The sequence below is a fragment of the Talpa occidentalis genome, unplaced genomic scaffold, assembly GCF_014898055.3.
Source record: "Talpa occidentalis isolate TD23 unplaced genomic scaffold, MPIMG_talOcc4v2.1 talOcc4.2, whole genome shotgun sequence".
In the NCBI taxonomy this organism is placed as follows: Eukaryota; Metazoa; Chordata; class Mammalia; order Eulipotyphla; family Talpidae; genus Talpa; species Talpa occidentalis.
In genome coordinates, this window is record NW_023602073.1 from 120941367 (window position 1) to 120957032 (window position 15666).

Here is a 15666-nt window from a genome sequence, read left to right on the forward strand (position 1 = left end):
TTCCCCTTCCAGATATCTAAAGAGAAATATGTGCAATCACCAAAAAAGAATATATATATATATATATATATATATATATAGAAAGATACTTTTTATGATATTCTGGAGTACTCTCTGAAAAGGACTGTTAAAGAATCCATAGTATATCTTCATAGAAAAATACAGTCATTAAAATGTTTTACAACTTTTTTCTGAATTTCTGCTTTTCTGTACTAAGGATATAGTTTCATATATCCAAGAGAAATAAGTAAACCTTTTTAAAAATAATAAATACTTGTAACAAAACATTTATTTGTTCAGCAAACATTTATTAAAACACTATTGTGTCCAGCATGACCTAGTAATAAAATTTTTGAATTAGAATTTTCTTAATACTCCCTACCCCTAAGAATATAACTATAACTGAGAAAGGTAAATTATAATCTGAAACATAAATGCTTTGCAAGTCATTTGGGTAACTGTCCTAATCAGATAAGCAAATAAGGCAAATGTACAGAAAAATACTAAACAATTTCATATAAGAACATGATAAATGTCATCTCATTCATATGCCTAACTACATATTAATAATAGGCAGTGGCTACTTCCAGTTGAAGACACAGATTCTTAAAGAAGGATAGCAGCTGAAAATATGAAGTGGATGGTTCAGTGGCTCATGTGAGTTATCAGTCAGTTTGGCTCCATATACTGGATTTCTGGAGTAGGATTTTTGCTTGCCTGAGAGATTATATGAGCTCCACTGAGCAATGTCTTGAGTGCTAAGGACAGCCAGTATGCAAAACACAGATCATGATTACATGGTCATTCATAAATACAATTGAAGACAAAAGTTGGGGAAAATGGTGGAACAGAGAGGATAAAGTGTAGCAGATTATTTACATCCATCCTATTATCCAAAGAACTGTATTGGGTTGCTGTGGAAAGGAAAGTATAATATATGCATCTGTGGAATGTCTGCTTTTGTAATCTGCTTTCCTTCTCTTTAATAAGAACTGATAATATAATGTATGCAATATCAACTGTACTGACATGAATGAATAAAAAATAATATGAAATCAAGGGTCAGATAAAGTATAGCACTTACTGGGATAAAGTAATACATTTCATGAAGTAGAAAGTAAAAATTATCAAGCCATGATGTAGCCAATTAGGTTTTTAAAAGTCTAATATATTTGTTGTAAGAACTAGAGCTAAAGTGAAACTTACTTAAAATGTATCATAAAACCATGTGTTTTAGTTAGGAGTCAACAGAGCAGGAGATTATACAAGTATCTGAGCGATCAAAAAAAATATAATGCTTGGAACTGAAAGATCACATACTGGCCCTGAAGAGCTATTATCACTGGCTGTTAATACTCATGCTATTAAACTTCATTATGCCCTCTCAGCACTCTGCTGAAACAGCTTAAAAATATAAGGGCTTATTTGGTGAATATACTTCCCTAAAGGCCATCTGCCCGATAATCTTTAACAACAGTTTTTTATCAAAAATATAGAGGCCCAAAACAGCTGTGATTTGAAAGTTGTGATGTGTATGCAATCTACTCATCACTCACTCATTTAAGCAATGTATTAGGTAGGATCTGTTATGTTCCTAAGTGATGCTAAAGGATATTTAAATGCCAATTGATAGTGAAGGTAAAAATTAACTCTCAATAGTCTACTGATGCAGATAATGAAATATTCTATTTCCTTTGTGGAAGTTGTCCAATGGACATCTTTATTTAATTACACAATTTTTTGCATTGCCCTTCAGCATCATTCCACTTTATTTATTTATTTTTTTAAGATTTGTTTGTTTGTTTGTTTGTTTGTTTATACATACAAGCACTGGGTACAGTCAGAAGCACGGGAGGGTGAGAGAATTCACCAGAGCCAGAGCAGGGAACAGAGCAGGCAGAAGGACGGAAGTACACTGCTGAGGGGAGCAGCAGGCGTCAGGAGAGGTCTGCGCGCCATGTGGGACCCTCCTCTGGTGGCCGGGGAGCAGCCGGGGATCGAACCAGCACCGCAGAAGCTGCGGGCAGCTTCGCAACCCAGTGCTCAACCACTGTGCCACTGGGGAGGCCCAGCATCATTCCACTTTAAATCTCAATTCTGAAGCTGCTTGATCTTAGGACAAATTTTCACTTGTATTTAATTCTACTAAAGTTGTATTGAGCAGTATATCTCAGCAGGCTAGTTCTTAGTGGAGCTGTATTCTTGAGAAGATAATGTGTTGGAAAAGCCCCAAGCATTCCAACACCTAGGAATTCATCAATGAAGCCAAGGTTAAAAGAATGAGATCCATCTGGATCTGATAGAGTAACTCAAGGAGCTGTTAGTGATCAAATATATGTAAGAGAAATTTCCAATAATTGGTTCTCATTCCCAAACCTAAAAAGCTCACTGGAAAATAAAATAACTCACAATATTTAAAAAAAATACTTTCTTCCTCAGAATCCATTGCCTAGGATGTAGAAAATTATGTGGTTTTGTGCTTGTTGAACAATGACCAACAAAAATATTTTTTCCCTCTCATGTCTATTGACCAGTAGATTCCTGTTTAACAGAAATAGAATGTGAGCCCCAAATTATTATGATTATGCAAATTTCTGATGATACAAAATAAAAATATGAAAACTAACTCTGATTTTTTCTCAGATCATCTGAACACTAATTAAATATAATTGTCATTTTGAAAGTTAGATGTGATTGCTTATAGCTACAGGCTATTTTTACTGAGAAAATAGGCCTATATTAATAAACAGTAGAGCTACAGATCCTATGTACATGTTGTCAATGTGCATTAGAAGCATCTCTCTAAATAGAATCGCAGTGACAAAGAAGATCTTAGCTTTCCCCACAGTTTGTCAAAACTTCAGAAATTTCTTGACTACAGGAACCTGACTGCTTTTATTGGAGTAATTATTTTAGAAAACCTACAATTATAAATTCTTTTTCTGTCCCTTTGAAATATAAATCTTCTACAAACAGAAATATCTTTCTTAAAACCTGTGAGACATCCCTTTAAAATGTGATCTTGAAAGCAGATATGCACCCTCATACCCCAGCCTCTGTGGGAGCTTAACTTCCAGTAGTAACAACTAACAAACACAGATCTCTCCTCCCACTGTCCCCCAACCCCACCCACAACCTCCAGTAGTTTTCCACTAGCTCATCTGAGAGCTGAAACACTCTCTCAGGATTTTGTTTCAGTAAAAAGTTTAGTTTCTCCTATTGCAACAGCTTTGACCCTTATTGCTATAGTCCTGAATAATACCTTCCTTGCCTATTTAAGTCTATCAGGTATAATTTAATTTGACAGACAAGATGTCCCATATTGGCACATCCTGACAAAGGGAGATTGATTATAACTTATTTATAACTTTATAGAACAAAGTATTATAGTTGCATGTCAGTATTCATATATAAGTTAATATAGGAGAATGTGTCTATATTTTCCATTTTTTGAATTGAACAAAACTGACTGGAGGCCTGGGATTTTGAAAGACTACATGATATCCCCTATATTTTGAGTAAGATTAGATTAAAATCACTTAAAGAAGTAGTTCATACTGTTGTCATGAAAAATGCATGGATAATAAACCCAAAGGGAATATAGGCAAGATGGCAGTCAAAGCCTTATTGGTAAACTGTTCACACGAAAGGCATAATATAATTTTGTATAAGACATACCTTCCTTCTTTTCATCTTTTTTAGCTGTTGCTGAAAAGAGAAATAAAACAGTAGTAAAATAAATTACTTTTTCAGAATGAGAATATATTCTACATAGTAATATATTCAGTATTTATCTATGCATTAATTAATCCAACCAAATTTATAATAAGAGAATAACCTGAAAATATTATTTAAGGTTTAATTAATTCAGATACAGCAGAAAAATTAAAACAATACTGATATGTATAGAGAAGTAAAATACTATAAACATTTTAGGTTTTAAATTTTTACATCTACCAAAAAAACACAATCACCTCAAGAGAAATATGACTATACACACACACACACACACTCACACACAAATACTAGTGCTATTTCATAAATAATCTGTACAGGGCCTCCCTGGTGGCACAAGGGGTTAAGTCTCAGCACTATAAAGCTATGAAGCTATGAAGCTATCTGCAGCCTCTGCAGCACAAGTTCAATCCCCAGTCAGCCAGGGAGCCACTCACCTGGTGCACCAGACCTCTCCTATCTTGCCCGCTGCTACCCTCAGCAGTATATTTCAGCCAATCTGCCTGTTCTGTTTCCCATTTTGTCTCTGGTGAATCGGTGAATCCTCTCAGCCCCGGAACCTCTGGCCTGTGCCCCAGTTCTTGCATAAATAAATAAATAAATAAATAAATAAATAAATAAATAATCAATCTGTGCCTAATGTGCAACCCTCCTAGGCCAAGTAAGTTCACTGTTGATTCACACAAATGGAAGACAAATCATGGAGCCTCAGGTGTGCCTGACATCCTTTCATGCTGAAACAGGGACCATATACACAGTCAGGGAGAGAAAAAGGGAAAGACTCCTCACCCCCTTTATCATGTTAAGTGTTTATAGCCACACAATTGATACGTTGTTGTACACGCAAGATCCATTTGCTATTTGGTGGATTTCCAAAAAGTGGAAAACATAATCCCTACATTTTAAGGATAGTGGCTGTCTGTTGTCTGGAAGGTGAAAATAGCCTGATTTAACTCATTTTCCTTACACTAGCGACTGATGTATTTTATAGCAGTGGGCAATATACATTTATATTTACAGTAGCAGTTTATATCATGTCCTTTTTCAGGAAGAAATAACGGAACTCCCACCTTTCTTTTAGCAAATTTGTGCCATTTATTTCCCCATAGAGAATAAGCAAAAAAACCCTTTAATCACCATTGAATTCTGACTGGCAGCATTCATCTAATCCTGGATCATGAATCTAAATCCGCATTCACGCTGGTTGTAACTTGTGTGTCACTGGAAACATTTGGGGAAATTACTCGTGGGCTTGGGAATGTTCCAAGCAAAATGACACTGGCTTCTGTGTAAGTTGATTCAGGAACTAAACCTACTCAGAGTAGTCTTAGTCCACATTAGTTGACTGGAGATTGTGCTTATCTCTTTATCTGGGGACCACTTAGAACCAGCATGTAAGAATATTTGGATGTTTTCTGTGTGTTACAGTGGCCAAAGTGTTAAACGATGTGTCTTTGCAAAACAGGGAGGAGCAGTGCCAAGGCTGGGCTGCAGGAATGGATACCACTTCTCCTGCCCCTATTTTTCCAGGCTACCAACCTCTCAGTCACCTGGGAAAACTCTCAGCATGCCATGAAGCAGACTTCCTGAGGGGGGCTGCTGAGGAGGAAGGAGGCAGAGAGATATAGATTGGTGTGGAATGAGGAGGAAGGGGAGACACCGGGGGAGCTTTGGCAGGAGGACTGCTCATCTTTGGCAGCATCATCTTCAACTTCTGGTGGATTGTATGGCATACTGAGAATTTTGGATCTTCTCCTCTACCCCAGCTCTTTGGAAACTGCCAACCATGTATATATGGTTCCCCATCTACTATCTCTCTCTCTCTCTCTCTGTCTCTCTCTCTCTCTGTCATCTATCTATTATCTATCTATCTCTCTCTATCTACCTATCTATATCTATGTCTATCTATCTATCTATCTATCTATCTATCTATCTATCTATCTATCTATCTACCTATCTATTATCTATCTATCTATCTGTCATCTATCTATTATCTATCTGTCATCTATCTCTCTATCTATCTCTCTATCTCTCTATCTCTCTATCTCTCTATCTCTATCTATCTATCTATCTATCTATCTATCTATCTATCTATCATCTATCTCTCTCTCTATCTGTCCTTTATCTAGTATCTATCTATCTGTCATCTCTCTCTCTCTCTCTCTCTCTCTCTCTCTCTCTCTCTCTCTATCTATCTATCTATCTATCTGGAAGTGCCTTGAACTCCTGGCATTTTCAGGTCTCAGTTATTCCACACTGGGTTCAGACCATTTGGTCAGGTATTTGTTGATGAGGAGTTGAGTGATTTCAGAGTTGGATAAAGAGTCTGTTATTGGCATCCTTTCTTTTTTCTCTTCCAGCTCCCTCTTTCTCATCCCTCTGAACCTCTCATTGATAAAAGATCCTAAAGCACACTAGAGTGATTACTTAGCATTCATGAATGTCTGGACTCTTAGAATGGCTTAAATGGGTTATTTCTCCTTAACAGTTCAAAATATTTGGGGTGATTATTTTAAAGTTATATCTGGAAACTGATTTTGTGGACTTGGCATATAGATGAAGCATTATTAATTTAATAATAATCTGATTTTTCAGATTATAGATATAATGATCTAAGTTACAAGATGTAACTGAAAACACAGGAAACTTTGTATGCCATTGCATATATCTATCACATATCTACCATAGATCTATCACATATCTATCATATATCTATCCATCCATCCATCCATTCATCCATCTATCATCTATCTATCTATGAATCTATGTTTTATTTATTTTTGAAAATATAAGCAAAAAAATCAATGACTGAGACTTGGAGTCAAGTTACTAATACTTAGTTTCTAATTCTGCAAATTTGGCATTACTTTCTCTCAAGTCATGCTTTCTCTAATGAATAAAATAATAAATACTCGAAATGTGCATTTTCATGCAACATAATATTTTCCATAATAACCCAGCAGATGGTGCTATTCTGCAATAAACAGCCTTTGCCTTTGTTAATAAGTGCTATGTATGTTTTGTAAAAACATATAAGTGTTTTTGCTTACCTTTTGTTGTAACTTTCATCGCCCCTTCTTTGGTTTCAGGAGCTTTCCCTGGATCTTATTTTAAAAAAAATAAATAAATTACCATAAGTACCATTTCAGAAAGATACATAACAAAACAGAAAAAGTACAAAAAACAATGCATAAAAAATAGCCTCTGTATTTAAGAACTTTTATGATACAGTAATTAGAGGAATCACTGAGAATTAGGCTTATTGAGACAAAAATAAATGACTAAACCAGATAAAGATATGTAATAAAGATTTCCCAAGATGTTTTCTTTACTGTTTACTAAAAGTGGAATAGCACTTAGCTTTTGTTTAGCACCTGAATTTGAAGATCAGTATTGTTTGCAAATTGTTTCTGTATTGACAGCCCTTTCTCACTAAGGGATGAACCATTGAGACCTAAATAAGGCGAATTACTGAAAATCATTGAAGGACTAAAATGAAAATGAAGACCAGAGCAACCAATTTCTAGTCCATTCTTTACCATAAGACTGTCTCCCGAGGGTGCCCATTACTTTAGCATGGCCCAGACAACATTGTGTGGTGAGAGAATGAGCAAGCTTCATTTTGAATCTTCCTTTTTTGCTTCAGGGTTTTTTGTTGGGGAACAGGGGATTTCTTGTTTCTTTCTTTCCTTGCTTAGAATTTTCTCTTTTGCTCTGGATTATTGCTCTTTTGTTCAGAATCTTTCTCTTCAAAAATAAAAAAAGATAAATACCTGAATATATTATTTGATTAACCAGCATGAAAAATAAAGGGGAAAAGGATTCAAAAAGTCACAGTTCACTTTTTCACATTTCACTAATGGTCCTGATGGTCATTATTAAGTTTCAAATAATTCAATTATTATGTAAGGAACATGGAAATGAAGTTTTGCTCATTTCTTTTAGACTCTGACCTTCATCCATTCATTTACCACATATTCATGGACCTACAAAGTATATATACTCTTCTAGGTGTAAATACAGTACTTGATATATATATTCAATTTTCATGTAATTATCATCAAACATTGATTACAGTTTATTTAATATGACAATTCTATTATGGAATACAAAACTGCATTTGAGTAAGTTGGTAAGAACCATAAGCAAAGATTCCATATTTTTCTTTAAGCCAGAGAAAAGATGTCAATTTCTAATTCACTTTTTATTAATCACTCATTTATACCATAGCCATCACTATGAAAACGCTACCTTTTCATTGTTTTCATATAAAATAAATAATGTTAAGTCCCATACATGGTTTTCTTTATTCCTCTATTTCTTCAGACAGAATATATTTTATCAAAATTCAGAATCCATTCTATGTATGATATTTTTATTATTAATTTTCTTTTTGTTCCCAGGAGGAAAACTCCATGCAACTATTATGCAAATACTATCAAAAATTAATTTATGCAGAGAAAAGTCTTAAGTACAGAAACATATCTCTAAGTGTTGTTCTAACCTTACACCTATATAGCCAGTATTTAGTAAGCACTTAATAAATAACTGGTAAATGAAAAGGTGGATGAAAGGATGAAAGAATACATCCAAAAGATCACCAAAAGTATCCTAGACTACTTAGGTATCTTACTCCTTAAACATCTCATCATATCACAGAATTATAGAGTAGTTCCTAATTCAAAAAAGAAAAAAAAATACTTCATGATATTCAATAAATCATCTTAAAATTTTCTACAGTTGTCTTTCCTACTATCTCCTCTTGTATTCTTTGTGTTCTTTTAGATCACTGATCCTAAGTGATCCTTCCACACTTAAGATTCCATTGGATCACCAACGCACACAATAGCAAATTATGGTATTTTTCTTAGAGCCCTTTTACGATTCCTATTGATAGTTTAGTGTCTTTGTAAACTGCTTTTCTCCCTCAGTGGGGAAGGTTCAGATCATGACCCTGACTTAAATGTTCCATTATTATCCTGACAGGTGGCAGAGGTTGGTCATCTTTCAACTTCACTATTCACATCTTCACTGACAACTGCCTTGTATCTGTTTAAATGTTGGTATATTGAGTAGGCATGTTTTAAGGGATTATAACCTATGGACTCTTTCTGCTATGACTGAGTTCTCCCTTCTTCCTTCCCAAATACCACTAATTACTTAGTGAACACCAAGTTAATAAAGATATTGTTCCCCAATAAAAGGTGTTTTATAAGGAGTATCTACAATGTCTAACCACAAAGGGAAGCTTTCAATGGATCTCATTCTCAGGATCTCAGCAGAAAGGTATTTGTCCCTCATGATTTCATTTGTTCTTTCTTTGATCTCAAGCCTTTAAGTTGATTTATATTAATCCACAGGCTTACTGTGTAAACAACACAGTAGAAATGAATAGCTTCAAAACAAACACTTTTCAGCAAGTATGTCAGCTTATATCTACCCAATAATTGTATTAGCCTCAAATTTATTGAGTACACAGGCAGAGGGGAGAAGATGACCTGATTGTGCACAACATTTCAGTTTTCAAAATTACATGTCCTGAAGAATGGAGTCAACCCTGAGACCATAGTGTACAACATTAAGACCACACCAAAAAAAAAAAAATCACATAAAAGAGAGAATACATACAATACATAGAGGTAATTTTCATTAAAAATATTTTTTCTGTTTCCTTCTGAAAAAGTGACTGCTAACTGGAAAAGAAACTAACATTGCTAAGGAAAATCTAAAATACATAGAAAATAAGAGGAAAGTATGATGTCCATGCTCTCAATGTTCATTTAACAATTATCAAGTGATAGTCTGTCTAATTTCCTCTGTAATACTCACTGTCTCCACTATTTATACCCCAAACAAAAACTTTATCGTATCAAATGAGTTTCATCTTTTTTCCAAGTTTTTATTTTATGTATTTTATAGCTATAGTTTTGAAATAAAATATAGTAACTTCAATACAACTGTTAGGGGGAAAAGGATGTCCCAAAGCTAATTCCATATAGGCTTTGTAGACTCCACCCCCACCCTAGGTCAAAGTCAAAGACACTGGTAACTCCAAATCCCATCATCACCAAAGGAAGGTGGCTGGGACCTGAGGGTGGGGTTAAGCAGCCAGGTGGATATAAAAGGCAGACACGTGGGCTTTGGGGGTCCCCCATTTTGGCTCTCCGCCAGCTCGCAGCATCCGGCCAGCTCTGAGAGTGACTTTGGGTTTCCAGGTCGTCGGATCGGGTAGGACGCATTAAAGACTTTATTTCCCTATTTTTTCTCTGAGTTGTACATTTTCCTTATTTCCTTTTCTCTTGTAAATAAACCTTTCATTAACCTTTTGTGTGTGTGTGTAGTAGAGTATTCATAAGTCCCTTTAAAGCGCGCGGGTGAGGACCCACAGCCAGGAACCCGTTTTAATATCGGGGTTGCTCTATAACACAACCACACGTTGTTAAAATACAAATAAAGATTATAATTCCAAACTTGATAAATAATAATTGGAATGAATACCAGAGACAAATTGGATCTACATTAAAATGTCAGATAATTTACTTGGGTATGTTTTATCAGGAAATTATCATAGAAGTTAGTATTCCTTGGTTCATGAAACATGCTGTATTTATATAAACAAATAAGCCAAATGTTTCAATCTCTTCTGATTCCATAGGCATGGAACAGTCTGATTTACAATATGGAAAAAATGTTGTGAGTCTGCAGACAATTTGTTAAGGAATCAATTTATGCATACAAGTCAATATTAGATTAATTCAGTGAGGTTTTCATCTATAGGGTTCTGTTTATACTCTGACTTCCCTTAATGCAGAGTATAAATCTACTGCATTTTCTCATAAAGGTTTCACATTAACTTTTACAGTAAATAGAAGGCTGTGCTATGAGTCCAGTATTGGACTTCGGCTAAAAGACAACAGCTGAAGAATAATGCTATTACAGAGAATCATATCTACATTTTAAATATTTTCTTAGAAATCCCCCACTGTCCCTCCAAAAACAAATCCTTGACTTTATGCTTTCATTTTTTATTTTTCAATTGTATTATTTTTATTGATGTAATGTTGGTTTACAATGCTTCTAAGTAAATTGAGAGAGAGCATATCTTTCTTCAAAGGTAACAATCCCTGAATAACATATAAGTCCCTTCATTTCAGCAAATAACAGCAAAAAAAAAATATATATATATATATATAGATAGATAGATAGATAGATAGATAGATAGATAGATAGGAAAGATGTCCCCTTGTTTGAGGAAAACGTCCATGAAAAAGAAGATCTACCTTTTTTTTTTTAAGAATCATTTTTATTTATGCATACAAGAACTGGGGTATAGGCCAGAGGTGTGGGAGTGGGGGGTGGGGTGAGAAGATTCACCAGAGACAGAGTGGGGAGCAGAACAGGAGGATCTACTGAAATACACTGCTGAGGGGAGCAGCGGGCAAGTCAGGAGAGGGTTGACTCACCATGTGGGTTATCTCCCTGGCTGAGGGTAGAGCTCATGCTGCAGATAGTTTGATAGCGCTGACTTTAACCCCTGCGCCACCAGTGAGTGGTGAGCTTATCGAAGGACCGGTAAGCTCAATCTTACAGGAGCAAGAGAATGAATAATAGCCTAGGATTCACAGTACAGATTTCTATTTCATGGTGTTATTGCATTTTAATTATTTATTTACACAACTCCACCTTCCTACCAATCCATTATTTGCTTTATTTTTTCAACTTTATATCCTTAATACCTAGCAAAATGCTAGAGGAATTATCTCTAATTAAAAAAGTAAGGGATTGATTGCATAGAAATTCTAAAAGTCACAAATAAATCCAATTGACCAGTCTGAAAAAAGGAATCAGTTTCATTTTTAAGAAGACACAAAGCTAACTCAAACACTTTTTCTCTTTGATCACTGATGATGTATTATGCAGAGTGTTTAATTTTAATTTTCAGAACTTGATTTGCACTAGAATATATCGTTATCCTGATTGCATTTGGGAATTTTGCAAAATTTCAGAATTTCAAACAAATTTCCAACTAATTTACATGGATTAGAAAATGTTGAAATTCAGTTTAATGGCATGACATGAACTAAAGATTTCTTTCAGACAACATATGAAACAATTTTTAATTAATTTCCATAAAATAAACAGAAATGTTTTTGAAATTTTGTCTCTTACTAATTCTGTAACAGTACAAGGCATTTAAACTGTTCTTACCTGAGAAAACTAAATATAGAAAAGTTAAATGACTTTTCCACAAGCCAGGAGAGAAATTAATACTTATTGGTTTAGCAACTAAACTTTAAACCAGCATTATAAAAGCTCATTGTTGCCTTTTTTGAATAAAACAGTAGCCACTAATGACAAATTATCCTTTAGTCCAATGATTACCTAAAGATAGCTCTAAGTTATTATTTTTTATTTTTATAAATTCCTAGATCATTTTTGGATGTAGAAGTTCCCAAAATAGAGAACAATTAACATTTAAGCTAAAGTTACGATATGCTTAAAAGCTCTTAAGCTAAGTCTCTTGTGCTTATAGCTCCAGGAAAGCATATTTCAGGGGCATTGCTTCATTTCAGTATGATAATTATCCCATTGAGATGAAATTAATCATGAAGCAGCCTTTGGCCATCCTGTCTGACCAAGGGGACTGAAGCCTGAAAGGAGGGCCTACTTGCTGCCAGATATGCAAATTGTAAAGGTGCACAATGCAAAAATATGAATAATTTATCAAAATAATCTGTTATTGCTAGAGGTTAAAAGTCTAAATAAGCTAGCAGCATCATTTACAATAGGTACCATAATTTAAATAGATTTTCCCCCTAGAAAAATCTTCATCTCATCAAGCCATTTATTTGGTTTTAGATTCTAAGTAATCTTTAATATCCTAACATTATAGAATTTAATTCAGAAAAAGGTGATTATTCAATGCTGCCAAAATAGCTCCTTGAATTTTTTAATCATTAAGAAAACAAAGTTTTCCATTAAAATCAATTGTAAGGATTTCTTCTTTAGAAAAAAAAAAATGCATTTTAACTAAATGAGTGTGGAGGAGGCCAGTGGGCTAGGGTGGAAGACTATGGATGCCTTGGTGGCATGTGTGGTGTGGTAACAAACACCTATACCTGTGAAGTACATACAGTGTTGTAAACCAATGTTACCTCAATAAAACAAAAAATTTACCTATAGTCTCTACACAGGGAATCAGTCATCTCCTACATTGTTTGGAGAAAACTGAGAATTAGGAAAAAGTACATCAGAAAGCATCGGTCAGAATATTCACAGATAGAATGTGCTTTTCCTGTTGGCATCATCTGGTTGTCTAGATAGAATGTGTAAGCATGACATGTTTCTTACGCATTTCACAATTTACATTTCGTAGTTGAAGACTAAGGGATAACATTATTTAAATGATTAATAAAATAAAACTTTTTAATAAAAATGAAGTTCATGAATAAGAAAAATTTGGCCTTTTACTATAAAAATATTGGATATGTTAAGGAGAGAGTGGGTTCCAGTTAGATTTTAAAAATGTCTGGGACCTCCCTGGTGGCTCAGGAGTTAGGCTCAGCGCTGTTACCGCCATGGCCCAGGGAAGTGACCCACATAGTGCAGCAAACCTCTCCTGTTTCCCCCGTTGCTCCCCTCAGCAGTATATTTCAGTAAATCAGCCTGATCTGTTCCTCATTCTGTCTCTGGTGAATCCTCTCACCCCTTGCTCCTCTGGTCTACACCCCAGTACTTGTATGCATAAATAAAAATAAATATTTTTAAAAAAGACTTAAAAAAAAGTCTTCTGCCATACAGTTCATAAGCAGCAATGTGGGAGACACATGGTCCCACTCCTGGGGTTCCTGTTAGAGAGGCATTACCTTAAAGGGTGCAAGATGCATCTGCCTAAAGCACAGAAGCAGCACAGGCTCAACAAGCACTTCAGGTACCTTCTACCTTCCTCCACAACTTTTTAAAGACAATGACTGTTGTCATTGTCATTATACTGTTGTATCAATTCTTTTTTTTTTAAAAAAAGATTTTTTTTTTCCTCCATACAAGAACTGGGGTACAGGCCAGAGGTATGAGTGGTGAGAAGATTCACCGGAGATAGAGTGGGGAGTAGAACAGGCAGACTGACTGAAATACACTGCCGAGGGGAGCAGCAGGCGAGTCAGGAGAGGTCTGCTGCATCATGTGGATAGCTCCCTGGCCAGGGATAGAACTCATGCTGCAGAGGCTGTGGATAGCTTCATAGTGCTGTGCTCAACCCCTTGTGCCACCAGGGAGGCCTGCTGTTGTCTAGATTCTGAGGATTAACTTTGCAGTCCCTTACCACAAAATAATGATTCCTTTTTCTTTGATAATATTTTATAAGCAAGCATGCTTATCACCATACTGGTCTGGTCTGACTATCTTCAATGAAACATAGGTTTTTGTTGTTTTTTTTTTTAAATAAAAATTAGGTCTCAAGTAGAAATTCAATGCTTTAAGGGTAACTGTTATGAGTTTTTTAAATTATTGAATTTTTACATGTGATTTATCTCCTTAATCAGCATTGATTTAGTCTCAAGGAAAATTAAACAAGATAAACAAAAAAAGTCAAGACTTACACTGATTTTACACTGATTTAAAAATTAAGTATTGTTGGTAGATCCCGTAACTTACAAGTTACACAAAGAATGGGGAGTGCTTTCCTCATTAAATGAACAGCATGCTCTAAATTCAACCCTGGGAAAAAACATTCCCTTTGTTCTAACATTAGTAAGCAGTCTGAGAATATTACCATTCTGTTTTCCACTTTTCTAGAAAATAAGGAACGCACACCTTTTATCTTATTTCCCAATTTGGAAATGTGATAAACAAGCAGAATTGTAAGTATAGATGTAGCCCTATGAAAATGTAAAATAATAATAGTGGAAGGAAAACTGAGAACAAAGACTGGTTTATTCTTCCTTGTAACTTCAGTCACAAACACAGTTCCTGGCATTGAGAAGGCACCAAGAAAAATGTTTTAAGCAAGAATAAATGAATCATGATCAGGAGACAAGGTGTTTGAAAAAACATTGCTGTACGCCTGGAAATGTAAACCAAATGAGTAACAACTATCCTCATAATTCAGACTCTGTGTCTTTTTTCCTCTACAGTACTACTTAGGTCAACATCTGAAGATGTTATAATCAGCTTCAAAAAGAACCTAAGTTTCTTGTAAGAATGGCAAGATTGATAAAATGCAGATTTACTGCACTGAAAAATTAAAATGATTTCTAAAAAGAAGGAATCCTTAACAGAAAATCCTTAAGCAATCAGAGGAAGAATTCAGAACAAATACTTTCTGCTAAATTTTGTCCCCAAGTTAACAGTTTAGGGAATGAACAACACCCAATTTGATATTAAATGAGAACATGCTTCTCAAATAATTACTGAATTCCGTTGCGCATGCTTTGGTCCCAGACATTTTTAAACCTTCAGATTTTGTTGCACATGTGTTTATTAGGAGCAAGAGACCCTATCACCTAAATATAAGAACCAGTTCCAATCACAGTCTGGTTAGGGGCACATGAAAAATGCTGAATAAAGGGCATGGTAATTTGACTTTTAGATATTGACATATTTTAAGGAGGAAGGATATACGTAAGACTTGAAGGAGAGATGGAGTATACAGTCACAAGAAGATGAGGGAAGGAAGACAGCAAAGAGTTAGTATTCATGCAGAATTATGGTTCAATCTTACTGAGGCAGAAGAGCCTTATTTGATATTAATGAGAAATAAAAATAAAAAATTTCAAAACTTATTTAAAAGTAAATTATGATCAAAATAATTAACCTGGAAATCTTAGTAAATGAGAGTTTGTTGTTATTGTTTATTTGGTTTTTGTTTTGTTTTGTTTTGTTTTTTGCCCTTAGAACATTGATAGAGACTGCATTTTCAAGATGGGGAGATAC

General features: G+C 34.9%; 1 protein-coding gene across 4 annotated transcripts in view; it reads right to left on the reverse strand.

Annotated features, from left to right (window-relative positions):
- TRDN (triadin) overlaps nt 1-15666 on the reverse strand; it is a 306860-nt gene that overhangs the window by 105455 nt on the left and 185739 nt on the right. For all 4 annotated transcript variants that reach the window (XM_054697795.1, XM_054697794.1, XM_037518773.2 and 1 more), the window contains exons 13-14: nt 6786-6839; nt 3679-3708 (exon numbers count right to left, since the gene is read on the reverse strand). In XM_054697795.1, the coding sequence (XP_054553770.1) occupies nt 3679-3708; nt 6786-6839 (84 nt within the window). The remainder of the gene's footprint in view (nt 1-3678; nt 3709-6785; nt 6840-15666) is intronic.